Raw genomic sequence first — 15111 nt, 5'->3', positions numbered from 1 at the left:
AGCTGATGAAATCGTCAAAATTGGATTCTAAGGTCGCCTTCCAGAACCTTTGATCAAAATCAACCGTTCAAGGTTCAATAAAACTCCTAAACACATAAATTCCTATAAAAACCAAAAGAACAATTATGGGACCAAATTTTCAGTCCCCGTAAATCATAAATGTCTTGGGGTCACTATAGGAACACTCTAAATGACGAGCAAAAGTCATCAACAAAGAAATGACCTAGAGGGTCATTACACAGAGTTGTTGAGTACCCTTGATTTAATCGGAAATAATATGATAATGGGTCTATAAAGGATAGGATGAATTGTTTGAGGATGTAAAAAGGTTTTTAAGTGTGAGGTGGTGATCAAGAGTGAAATTACGAATTCAAACACCATAGCTTACCTCATGTTTTAGCCACATTTTGAGTGTAGTACGGTGAATATTCATGTGTTTAGTGATTATATTTTGTCATGAGTTAATAGATATGATTAGGTTGATTTTAGGCCAAAAATAGCAAGAAAAGACCCATACGATGGATTGGAACACAAAGCGCGATAATCCAGACTAAGATGAAGCAAGAATAGATGCGAGAAGGACTTAAAGATAGTCCTCACACCGTGCATGTACATGAATTGATCTGTTGAGATTTTCAACAAAATGAGGCTGGATTTGAGAAATGGACCCCGCGATGTGAGGTAGTTCCTCTCACAATGAGTCCTGCCTTCTGAGCACCTTATTTATTGGAATGGGTATGACCCAGTCAATTTAGAGTCCAATCGAGATTAAGATTTTGACGCTATTATAATATATATGTCTTTTGAAAACACATCTAGGGTTATGAAGTATTTCTAAGGGTTTGGAATTACTACAAGATATTAGAATTAATTGTTCTTAGTTTTCAGGTTTTACTTTCTAGTTTTAGTAGATTATTGTTAAATGAAAAAAGATTATCTTGCCAGAGTTGCATTAATCAAAGGTTCATATTACTTTCTATTGTATTAATGCTATCTATTAGTTTAAATTACTATAGTTATTATTACTGCTAGTTATAAGTATATAAACTCATAATTAGGGTTATCGAACTTAGAGTAGGGATGACGACAATGAATTATTTACAATAAATATCTTTCTTGTGAAGGGCTGATGATTGTGTATTAAGTTCCTTTCGCAATGGAAGGTTTCTTTAAATAGTCGACAACATTAAAAAGAACTTGGATCTATTCTAATTTGTTCGACAAAAGAAGTTAAGATTAGGAAAAATGATCATTACTAGGGATTTGGTGCTACGTGCCAACCACCATCTAATAACTTAAGCTCGAGAGACGATAGTTTATCTGAGACTTTTGATGAATGGACAATTTTACTCGATACCCAAGAGCATTTGTCAGTTTTGCACAATAAACACACCTGAATAAATTGATAGTAAAATTTTGTTTGAGTTGTGTTATCTAATAATTGTAACCGTAGTTCACATTTATTATTGACACAAATCCAACTTGTCAAAGTAATTAGCAGATTCTCATAAAAAAATTCAATTTTCCAATGACAGTTACTAATTTGAATCTCAACATTAAATTATATAAGAACTCTAGTATGCTCTCTATGGGATTCAACCTCAACCTAGTTGGTTTACTATATTTTTCAATCGACCATATAGAAATAGAATTCTGAGTTCTAGTTAGTTTGATTTTACTTTTTTTTTTAAATTGATAATATTTGGTAAATATATATTTAAATTCAAAAGCACCATGTTTTAGCTTTAAACTTTGTTGTAACCTCAATGATATACAAGGGTTGTTTCTTCAATGAAAGAAAGCAATGAAGCAGAATGTATTATTGTTTGGTTAGTTAATAGAAAAGGATTACTTGGGTCGTGCTTCCTCCGCCATTGTAACAACCATTTCTATCTCAGCAATAATAGCTTCTGCCTGTGCGATTACAGCTTCTGCTTCTGCAATTGTGTCTGCAATTACTTGTGCATTAAGCTCCTGCAATTGTGTCTGCAATTACTTGTGCATTAAGCTCCTGCTGTGGCTGCCTTGGAATCTCTTCCGACTTCCAAACTTTGCTCTCTCCCATTCTGAATCGAAAACCCATCCTAAATTGAAAATACAACAAGATTTGCGACTACAAAATTAGAGAACAAGTTACAAGGGGTTTGATGGTTTGTTTACAACAAAGTTACATGAGATTAATTTGAGAAATAGCCACCTAATTTCTATTTTATTTAATTTTTAGGTTTAGGGTTAGAAAAAGTGGGGTTGGGTTGTGGGGTCATGTACCTTTTCATCACTTTAAAAACTTGGGGGATAAAAATGCAACTATATAAAATATCATTTTCATCCCAACATTTCAACATTAAATAAATTCATCCCTCTAAAAAATTAAATTACAATCCCAAGAAATATAAACAAAATGTAAGTGTAGGCATTTTAATATTATATTATTTTACTTTTTTGAATTGCCACATTAAACAATTTCTTTTTTGATTGTTGGAATAACTAGCAGCTTTGTTGCAATGTACACCATTGGTGCCTAATTACTGAATTATCAATTAATGACCAGAGGCATTATGTCATATTGCTTTAGGAACTTTGCAGTGAACGTTGGCAATGGTCATGTAGTAACATCTGCACGTTAGTGCATTTGTTGTCCTTCACCATTACTTCTCTATTATTCCTTGTAACCTATGTAACTCCTAGGCCATTTATATTTTCTATTTAATACACCATTATCTTCCTATCAATTGGTAGGAAGACTTCCTCGACTATAAATAGTGGTAGTGTTCATTTGTTTTATACAGAAGAAAATATAGAGTGCATAAAGTTCGTCAAAAAGAGAGTTCTTATTTGTTGAAGGGAGGTGTTTTTTTTTTGTAGAGCTTTGGACTCAACTCTTGGCCAGAGTTGTTGAATTATATTTTGTGATTAGGCTATTGTAACCTTGAGGGAACAAGTCAAGAAGGACTATTGTTGGGCCGGTGAAAAACATTTGTTGCAGTGGGCTTGAATCTCCGAGTTAAAGAGAGCGAGATATCCGCACCTCAGCCAGAAGAGATTTTTATTTCTACATTTTATTTTTCAATTGTAATTTTGTTATTTTGTAAAAAAATTTCACTAACAATTTTAAGGAAATTCATAATGGCTACAATTGAAAAAACCACGGATGTCAAGATGGGAGACCTTAACAAGACATTTCGGTTCAATGGTAACAATTTCAAGAGATGAAACGGTAAAGTTCTTTTCTACTTAAGTCTTCTCAATGTTTCTTATGTGTTAACTGAGAGGAATCCTAATAAAGTAAACATCACCTCTATGAATGATGATGAAACTATTTCTCATCTAGAGAAAGTGGAAAAGTACGATGGTGATTCCTGTAAGTGTCAGTATTATATTCTCAATTGTCTATCTGATAATTTTTATGCTTATTATGATAGAACTTACTCTAGTGCAAAGAAAATTTGGAAACTATTGCATAGTAAATATGATACAGAAGAGGCAGGAGCGAAAAATTATGCGGCTGGTAGATTTTTTTGTTTCCAAATGGTGGACAACAAATCAGTGGTAGACCAAGCTCAAGACTTTAGAATGATTGTTGGAGAGCTAAGGTCCGAGGAGGTCAAAATTGGAAATAACCTTATTGTTTGTTGCATAGTAGATAAACTTCCACCTTCTTGGAAGGAATTTCAAAATGCAATGCGCCACAAACCAAAGAAAACCTCTCTTGAGACGTTGATAATGAAAATCCGTATGGAAGAAGAGGCAAAGGGCCAAGATGCACTTTTACAACAAAAGAGAGCAACATCACAACAAAGGTAAATTTAATTACTTTAAATAATGCTACTCATGAAACTCAGTAAAATACTTCTTTGAAGCCTAAGAAGAAAAAATTTAAGAAAAATAATGGTAGACCTCCCAAGAAAAAAATGGAGAAAATAACCAAGCACAAAATCAACAAGTTCAAGATAAGGGATCGTGCTTTGTTTGTGGCAAGAGTGGGCTTATTGCTCAATTTTGAAATTCCAGAAATGTGGTCCTAACCCTCAGGCAATCGTTACCGAATAACCTTTTGTGGTGGTGATTACCAACATAAACATGGTTGAGAATGTTGATGGATGGTGGATTGATTCTAGTGCAAACCATCATGTTTGTTATGACAAAGATTGATTTTAAAAATATACTCATTTTGAGGAGCCCAAAACCATCATTCTTGGTGATTCTCATACAACTCAAGTGCTTGGAACGAGAGATGTCGAATTGTGTTTACTTCTGGAAGGGTATTAACTTTGAAAGATGTCCTCTATACTCCTTCCATAAGGAAAAATTTGATGTCTAATTTCTTCTTAATAAAGCAGACTTTAAACAAATTAGTTAATCTGATCAATATGTAATTGTGAAGAAGGGTATTTTTGTGGGAAAGCGCTATGAAGGTTGAAAAGAATACAGTTTTTACTTCTGCTTATAATCTTTCTTCTACCAATTTTTGGCATGTTCGTTTCTGTCATATTAATGATTGTTATGTTGGAATCATGGGTAGTTTAGGATTGATCCCAATGGCTAAAAGGAACGTTGAAAAGTGTGAGGCTTGTAGTAAAGTCAAAATCACTAAAAGACCTCATTTTCAAGTTGAAAGAAAAACTGATTTGTTAGAACTAGTTCATACTGATATTTGTGAACTCGGAGGAATTTTAACTGGTGGAGGTAATAGGCATTTTATCACTTTCATTGATGATTTTTCAAAGTTAACATATGTTTTACTTAATGAAAAATAAAGGTGATGCTTTTGAAATTTTAAAACTTATCTCCATGAGGTTGAAAATCAGTTTGAAAGAAAAATAAAAAGAATTAGAAGTGATAGAGGCCGTGAATATGAGTCAAATGAGTTTAATTCTTTTGTTAGATCATTGTTAATAATTCATGAAAATACTCCTCCTTATTCTTCTTCATTCTAATGGTGTAGTAGAAAAGAAAAAGAGAATTTTGGTTGAATTGACTAATGTCATGCTTATTGAGTTACATGCACCTTTAACTTTATGGGGTGAAGCTATTTTGACGGCTTGTTATGTGCTGAATCGTGTGCCTCATAAAAAGTCTAAATTGACACCATTTGAATTATGGAAAGGTCACAAGCCAAGTTTGGGATATTTAAGAGTTTGGGATATTTAAGAGTTTGAGGTTGTCTAGCCTTTGTGAGGCTAATGGATCCCAAGATTACAAAGTTGGGTAAGAAAGTGGCTACTTGTGCTTTTCTTGGTTATGCTTCCACTAGTACAATCTATAAATTTTTTAATCTTGAAGATAATGTTATAATTGAATCAGGTGATGCTATTTTTCAGAAAAATAAATTCCCTTTTGATTCTAAAAATAGTGGGGGAAAAGAATTGAACAAAATATTTTGTCACTAACTAGTGCTTCTGCTTCTACTTTAAAAAAAATAAAGAAATTGATGATTTTGAGTTAAGAAGAAGTAAAAGAGCTAGAGTAGAAAAATATTTTGGTCCTGATTTTAATGTGTTTAATGTTGGAAATGAACCACTCACTTTGAAAAAAACATTATCTTCTCATGATTTTATTTTTTGGAAAGAAGTTGTAAATGATGAAATGGAATTACTGATTTCTAATGAAACTTGGAAATAAGTTGATTTACCACCGGGTTGTAAAATACTTGGTTGGAAATGGGTCTTAAGAAAAAAGTTAAAACTGGATGGATCTATCGATAAATATAAGGCGAGACTAGTTGCAAAAGATTTTAAACAACTAGAAGGCCTAGAAATTTTTGATACTTCTTCACCGGTAACAAGAATTACATCCATAAGATTTTTAATTGCAATGATTGTAATTTTTTATTCGCAAATTCATCAAATAGATGTAAAAACTTCTTTTTAAAATGGAGACCTAAATGAGAAAATTTATATGGATCAACCCAAGTATTCTGTTGAAGCAGGCCAAGAAAGCAAAGTATGTAAACTTACTAAATCCCTATAAGGCTTGAAACAGGCACAAAATCAATGGCATGAAAATTTTGATTCCTGCATGATTGAAAATGATTTTAAAATAAATGAGTGTCATAAGTGCATATATCATAAGTCTTGAAATAATTCACATGTGATTATTTTCGTATATGTTGATGGTTTATTCATCTTTGGCTCTAACATGAATGTTATTGATGAAGCTATAAATATTCTTAGAAGCCAATTTGATATGAAAGATTTTGGTGAGACAAATTATATTCTTGGAATAAAAATAACAAGATCATGTGAGGGAATTTCCTTGACCAGTCACCTTATGTTGAGAAAATTTTGAAAAAAAAATACTTTCTTGATTGCAAGCATGTTGTAACTCTTTTTGATTCAAGTGTTCACTTATTTCCTGTTGAAAGTGAAAATGATGTGATAAATCAAAGGAATATGCTAGCATAATTTGAAGTTTGAGATATGTGACTGATTGCACTGGGCTTGATATTGCATATGGAGTAGGAGTACTTGGCAGATTTACAAGAAAGCTAGGTAATGAACATTGGCATGCTATAACAAGAGTTATGATATATTTAATTGGAACAAAAAATGTGGTTTGTGTTGGAAAACTATATGCATGCTAGAAACTTCATGCAAATTCATAAGCTAGTCCACAAACTAGACCACAGTTCTACAGTCTTCTATAGTGATCCCAAGTTCACTTCCGAACCCTCTCAATACTCGGGTGGACAAGTATTTTATAAAAAAAATAATCTTTTTCAAGGGTTAGAAGAATCCCTATTTATAGAGATTTCTTCTTAGTCCAAGGAAAAGGAATACCATGTCTTTCCTTAGAATAGAAAGACATGTACATCTCCCTTTCCTTAGAAAAGAAAAAGTCATGTCCTTCTTCCTTTCCTTAGAATAGAAAAAGTGATATACTTCTCCCTTGCCTTAGAACATAGAAAGATACATACTTCTCCCTTTCCTTAGAATAGAGAAAGAAACATACTTCTCCTTTTTCCCTTTACAATAAATTCTGAGTTCTAGATAAATATGGGCACGGTAGGGACCATAGAATTAATTTCCGAGGCTTCCTATTATGAAAATAATTTCAAATAATTAATTTGAATTATTTTTACCATAATAAATTACAAATCATTCCACTAGAAATTCGTAATTGCACTCCTCTAGTTATATTTCGAAATTCTCCATTAGACACATATGTAATTCCCCATGTTAAGATTACAGGTACTAATCAATAAATTAAATTACTGACGAACTTAATACAATGATCAATTTTCTTTAGAGCATTGCTTAACTTATTTCATGTGTCGGATTCTTAAACCCACTTGTAAGGTTTGACACGATGAAAACTTTTACGCTTCTTAAAAAGGCATATCATCAATCTCTATATCGAGACATGGATTCCATCAACTAACTTATTATTTCATCAATATATGTTATCATCATCCAATCTACCAAGAATATTGACCCATATTAGAATCTCACCTTATAATAAATCAAAACGATGATTAACATATACAGATCATAATAGTTATATCAGGATTAAGAATATAAGTACATTTAATAGTTTAGAGAATTGCTTTTGTTAGTCAGTCTAAAGAAACTATCTCTACTCGGTCCCGTTCAATACATACAAAATGCACTAGCACAAGAAAGTTGGAACTATATCATTCCCATAATCAAGATAAACTACATATAATCTTGTGCTACAATCGTACCGATGACATGTCCAATTTTCATCTTAGATTTTGAACAAAAAAACTTTATACTTATAAGAACCGATGATTTAATCCTCTGTGTATAAGCTTAAACTCTATACACTAAATCATCTACTATATAAGTAAACAAGCACCATAAACGAATATATGATCTATTAAAATAAATAAATAATTATTCTATAATAAATACTATATCTAAACACGTGGTTAATAGTATAAATCCTAACAATCTCCCACTTAGACTTTTAACCATCACGATTGTTATAATGTACTATATCTAAATGCATGGTTAATAGTATATACCCTAACAAGCTCCCACTAAGATATTTAATCTTGAAAATTATTAGAATACTATTTTTAACACATGATTAATAGTATATGCCCTAACAATCTCCCACTTAGACTATTAACAATGCATTTACAACTTTCACAAATATTCCATTTATATTTCTTATCATAAGGATTTTACAAAGTTATTTTTTTATGCAACTTCGTCTAGTAATGCTGAGTCGTAACTTATCGTTTTTGTATTAGATCTTCAGAGGTTTATCATGAGAGTCCTCTTAAATATACAAAATCAATCAATCTTTGTTATGATTCTCCCACTACGACTAAGTATTACTACAATAGTCACATTTTCATGTTCTTGAGTCTTAATATTTTCCTCAAAACCTTTTGGTAATGAAATATTAACTACTTTTCATGTAGTGTTCTTTAATTTGTCCAACATCACTTTCACTACTTGAGGTAGTAGTATTGTCATGTCTAATAATGTTTCTCCCACTACGTAAATGCAATGGAATGTCAATTCTGACATACCAGTTAGATGTTCTTGAGTGTCTGAATTTACAACTGACTCATATGTTATTTCTTTGTTCAATTCTTATAAAACTAGTTTACTTCTTGGGACATGGTTTACTAAATGATCCTTTTCTAGAAATCAGACAGTTGTGTTAACAATTGTCTTATTTTCTTTAGGACACTATAATAAACCTTCTTTCATTCTTTAGGATATCTAATTAACACACACATTCTGTTCTTAATCCCAATTTTCTTATTCTCCCACTCAGCACATGTGCTGAACAATCCTATATCTGAACATGTCACAAATTAGACTTACGTCAAATCCAACTAGTTCTATAGTTGTTCAAGGTACTGATTTGAAAGAAATTGAATTCAGAATGTGATATGTAGTTATTAGAACCTATCCCAAAAGAAACAAAATAACTAATGATAAATCAATAATTAATCTGATCATCTTCATAAGAGTCTACTTCTTTTCTCTTCTACAACAATCTATTATAGAGTGTCAGGTGTAGACAGTTGAAATGCAATTATTCTATAAGATAATTGACTTATGAGCTCTGCAGAGAGGTTTACGTCACTACAATTAGATTGCAGTGACTTTATATATTTTTCATGATGCTATTTTCATGTGCCTTAAATATTTTGAGTTTATCAAGACATTTAGACAAAACATCAAAAAATATATCCATATCATGAGTAACCTTGTTGAAAACTCAGAATACTCAAATTCACCGCTTGCCCAAATGCTCATTTATTACACAAATCAGAATAGATTAATTATAACTTATCACTACCTCTTTTTCCTTTCTAAGAAGAAAGGTCTCTTAGTCATTTTTCCTTCTAAACAAGACACATATGTTGGTAGTGACTTCACTTTCAATGAACCATTATGTTCATCCATTAACCAACCTCAAAATTCTATTCAGAATAAATGACTTAGACACTAATGTACAGATAAGTTTCATTCAATTTAAAAGATATTTTACCTTATGAGACAGATTGATATAATTCAATTCATGAGAAATAATACTAATAAAAGAATCACGCATCAATATACCACAAGAAATAAAATATTCATCAAACTCAATGATCGGAGAGTTACAACCAAAAATATTAAATACTCATCTCTTATCTAGTTAGAAACTGAAAATAATTCCTTCTAACATAAGGTACATGTACAATGCATTCTTTGAATTAATATCTTTATCTCTACCAAAAGAAAAGCTTAAGTAGTACTAAGTGGGTGTGTAAAGCCTATTGAGAATATGAGATATAATACTTTAAATAGATCATAATATTTAGAATAATCCTAAATAACAAAATTTAGGGATCATTTATACTTTTATATCCATGCATCTCGAATAGCCAATCGATGGGATTGGATAACTACTCATGCAATACACATGTACAATGATCGATTATTCATTCCATAAACTCATACATACCTAACTCAAATGGAGAGTCTACTGTTATTTTAAGTCAAATGAAAATCCTCTAGTTACATTGATCCAATCCTATATTACTCAGTTTAGGAGAGTTAATACAGATTATCAAAACTAGACGATTAAATACATAGTGACTTATATCAATTTCATCCGATAGGGAGGAAGTCTAAGCCAACACATAAAATTAATACTTCACTACTATTTAATCAAATATGATCAAAACTCATATAAGGATCCAAAAAAAAATAGTTTCTTACTAGGTCGTTCTTATGAATCTACCAAATTCCAGATCAATCAGAGTTTTTTTTTTTTTCGAATTCCAAAACTATGATCAATTTGGTTGAAAACGTTGTTTGGCCAAAGTAGAATTTAAGATGTTCCCGCTCAGTAATTCCTTATCATATATCATCATTTTGTGAAATAGATACACGAATTAAGAATAAAGAACGAAATTCAAAAATTCCAAAAGAAAAGCATGTTTATGTATACATTGAATATTAAAATTCAAAAACACACCTCATAGATATCAATGCATCTTGAACAATAAATTTTGATGAAAAAATGACTACTCATGCAACATACATATGTGGTGTCATATATTCACTTCAACAAATTTAGAACAAAAGCTAACTCAGATGGAGAGTATATGTTGAATATCATTATCCGTAGATCCATTGATCCAATCAAATATTACTCAGTTTAGGAGTGTCAATACAAATAATCAAAATTAGAGATTAAACTTTAATGACTTGTATTAATTTCATCTGTTATGGAGGAAGGTCTAAGCCAACAGATGAACTTAATACTTCACTAAAATTTAGTCATGAAGACCATAGAGAAAAAACTCTATCACCTCTGTATCATAGTTGAGTAATTTTCATTTAAATTAATTTTCAAGATACAAAAATATATATAAAAAAATAACTTCATCTAAACGACCTCAAATTGCCAAATCACTTCATAACTATGAATATTTTTAATTTGACTGTTTTTGATGAACCTACTGAATTTCAGATCAAATAGAGTTTAAAAATAATAATAATCTCCAAAGTTATGATCAAATTCAGATTAAAACGATTTAAGAAAAATAATCAGATCCATATCCTTATCATATATCAATTCATGTTAACTCATCATGTGTAATCATGTACCACATTTAACATAAATAAAATTGATATAAAGGATTATATTATCACATTTTAATTCCAAATAGTGACTTAAAAACCATTTTAAGGGGCTCAAAACTATAACCACATAGCAATGAGTATTTCTTACTAGTCCATCACCAATGAACTTACCAAATTTCAGGTCAATTGGAGTCTATAAAAAATATTTCCAAAGCTATGACCAAATTCAAATTCAAGTGGTTTAAGTATCTTTAGGAATTAAAACAATATGACTTTATCATATTCAGATCAAATTTTAATCTGACAAACTACCTAAAACCCATCTAAATAATTTTCGATGGAACCATCAAATTTCAAGTCAATCAGAGATCAGAAAATTCATGACCACCTAAAATATGACCAAATTTGAAAAACAGTCATTTTAGACCATAGTTAAAAATTAAAATAACATGATTCAGATTTTCATTCTTTTTTTATAATTATCTCATGAGCATGAAACATATGTTGTGTCATTCCTTTGGTTGAGGCACTCAATACCTTCTTATAATAAATTATTCTCTAAATTAATACACTTGAGAATCCAAGATATTATGTTTCTCTCTTTTGACTGAAAACCTCGATATCTCTTCTCATGAATTAATTAAGCATTACTAGTGTTTTAAGGTAAATCAATATTTACGTAAATAAATATTTACCACTAATATTCACTTAGAATAATTTATACTTGGTGAATTGAGGATGTTCTAATGACTCAAATACATAGATCATTTTAGTGAATCCTATTTATTAATCATAATTCTCAATTCATCTATTACAAAATATATTATCACATGTATAAAGTCTAAAGAATTTTCAACGATTTCAAATAAATAAATCGCTTAAGTGATAACTATTTATTAACCAAAAAATTCTTAATTTATACAAATTGATATATATGTAATGAATAACATGCTCAAATAGTTATTGAACAAAAAAAAAATTCAATTGACCTGAAGAGGGACTACCACCACCACTTAACAAGGTTTGGAGTCAACAATTAGTCAAGAACAAAATTTATTAAGTTGAAAAAAAAACTTCACAATCAGTTCAATGATAATTTGTTCATCAACAACCTCTATGATTCCCTTTCTTATCAAGCTTTGCAAATTTGATGGATTAATAAGAAACAACCCAAAAAAAATTGCAACTAGCCGCCAAAAAAAATCAATTACATGTGCAGAAGTTCGTACTTTCATTTATTAAATAAAACAAATCCATTGAACTTTAACTTTTCTTTTAACTGATGAAAAGTTTTCAATTTGGGTTCCATTAATTTAAAAAATAAAGGACTTCAAACAATCATTAGGACAAATATTTACTATTGCTGTCCATTCCCACGTGAAAGTGAAAAATTGTCGCCAACATATTTTGCCCTCTTGATTATCTCAAAATTTAAGAGCGTATGTACTTTAGTCAACGAATCAAAAACCTTAAAGTTTCATCTGATTCATCTTTTTTCGGGATAAAAATATATTTACCAACCATGAATCATACATACAATTGCACATACATATATTTTATGTTATCTATAAAGATGTAAGTATGACTCTGATACCAATTGTTGAAAAACTATATGCACAACGGAAGCATACCATAATCATACAAATTACATGAATAATAGACAACACATTGTTTATACTAGAACAACTACAATCATGTAAGGGCATATAAACTTTCTGAATTTAATTTCAGAATTACCTCTTGAAGCGTGAGACGATACCTTCAAGTGAATCCACAAGCTAGTCGACATGCTAGAAACTTCAAGCAAATTCATAAGCTAGTCCACAAACTAGACCACAGTTCTACGGTCTTCTACAGTGATCCCAAGTTCACTTCCGAACCCTCTCAATACTTGGGTGGACAAGTATATTATGGAAAAAATTATCTTTTTCAAGGGTTAGAAGATCCCTATTTATAGATATTTCTTCTTAGTCCAAGGAAAAGGAATACCATGTCTTTCCTTAGAATAGAAAGACATATACATCTCCCTTTCCTTAGAAAAGAAAAAGTCATGTCCTTCTTCCTTTCCTTAGAATAGAAAAAGTGATATACTTCTCCCTTGCCTCAGAACAAAGAAAGATACATACTTCTCCCTTTCCTTAGAATAGAGAAAGACACATACTTCTCCCTTTCCTTAGAATAGAGAAAGACACATACTTCTCCTTTTCCCATTTACAATAAATTCTGAGTTCTAGATAAATATAGGCACGGGAGGTACCACAGAATTAATTACCGAGGCTTCCTATTATGAAAATAATTCCAAATAATTANAACCCAAACGAACGACCAGGCGACCGAACAGTCAGTGCCAGCAAGTCATAAATGACTTGGGGTCGCTACAGGAACGCTCTAAACGATGAAATGAATTCTTTAATTTAAAAATGACCTGGAGGGTCATTACATTAATTCAATGATCAATTTCCTTTAGAGCATTGCTTAACTTATTTCATGTGTCGGATTCTTAAATCCACTTGCAAGGTTTGACACGATGAAACCTTTTAAGCTTCTCAAAAATGCATATCATCAATCTTTATATCGAAACATGGATTCCATCAACTAACTTATTATTTCACTAATATATATTATCATCATCCAACCTACCAAGAATATTGACCCATCTTAAAATCTCACCTTTTAATAAATCAAAACGATGATTAACATATACAGATCATAATAGTTATATCAGGATTAAGAATATAAGTACATTTAATAGTTTAGAGAATTGCTTTTGTCAGTCAGTCTAAAGCAACTATCTCTACTTGGTCCCATTCAATACATACAAAATGCACTAGCACAAGAAGTTGGAACTATATCATTCCCATAATCAAGATAAACTACAAATAATTTTGTGCTACAATCGTACCGATGGCATGTCCAATTTCCATCTTAGATTGTGAACAAAAAAACTTTATACTTATAAGAACCGATGATTTAATCCTCTATGTATAAGCTTAAACTCTATACACTAAATCATCTACTATATAAGTAAACAAGCACCATAAACGAATATATGATCTATTAAAATAAATAAATATTTATTCTATAATAAATACTATATCTAAACACGTGGTTAATAGTATATATCCCAACAGTTTGTTCTATAAAAAATATCCTGTTGTACTTGAAGGATTTTTTATGCAGATTGGAACACTTTATCAGGTGATTCCTGTTCTACCACTGGTTATGTCTTTACTTTAGGTGGTGGTGCTATTTGTTGGAAATCAAAAAAGAAAACCATAATTGCTAACTCTACCATGGAGGCTGAACTAATTGATTTAGCTTCATCTAGTGAGGAAGCGAATTGGTTAAGAGATTTATTATTTCAAATACCTTCTTTTGAAAAATCAATTCATCCTATTTTAATTCATTGTGATAGCACCGCTGCGATTGTAGAGTTAAAAACTGTCATTACAACGGTAAATCCAGACCTATAAGGAGGAAACACAATAATGTAAGATCGTATTCGACAAATGGTATCATTAATGTTGATTATGTCAAATCTTGTGATAATCTTGCAAATCCTCTTACTAAGGCCATAACGAGAGAAAAGGTCTGGAGCACATCGAGGGCAGTGGGATTGAAGCCCATAGATCTTTGAGTCCTTTATGAAGAAACCCAACATGGGGACTAGAGATCCTATAACTAGAGATCATATAACCAGGTTCAAAGGGAAAAACTAATCGTATGATGACTTATTGTGAAAAATGCACTATTTTTTATTCTCTCTCCATGATGCACTACTAAAAAACTGCTAAAAAACGACGGAAGAAAAAGCGACGGACAGCGTCGCTCCTAAAAAGCGACGGACTAAGAGATGCCGTCCGTCGCTTTTTAATTAAAATAATAATTTTTAAAATTATTTTACAAAAAGCGACGGACTGCATCTCTTAGTCCGTCGCTTTTTATTAAAAATAATTATTTACAAATTAAACCATAACCACGCTGTCCGTCGTTTAAATTTATTTTATTTTATTAATTAATTTTTTTAAAAAGCGACGGACGGCATCTC

General features: G+C 31.0%; 1 protein-coding gene across 1 annotated transcript in view; it reads right to left on the bottom strand.

The window, feature by feature from the left end:
- Positions 1-1848: 1848 nt before the first annotated feature.
- LOC125863677 (uncharacterized) overlaps positions 1849-15111 on the bottom strand; it is a 26738-nt gene continuing 13475 nt past the window's right edge. The window contains exon 2 of the mRNA XM_049543714.1: positions 1849-1974. Coding sequence (XP_049399671.1) covers positions 1849-1974 — 126 coding nt within the window. The remainder of the gene's footprint in view (positions 1975-15111) is intronic.

This window comes from Solanum stenotomum, chromosome 5, assembly GCF_019186545.1.
Source record: "Solanum stenotomum isolate F172 chromosome 5, ASM1918654v1, whole genome shotgun sequence".
In the NCBI taxonomy this organism is placed as follows: domain Eukaryota; kingdom Viridiplantae; phylum Streptophyta; class Magnoliopsida; order Solanales; family Solanaceae; genus Solanum; species Solanum stenotomum.
Note: the sequence above shows the minus strand (reverse complement) of the source record. Positions and strands in the feature narration are given on the sequence as shown.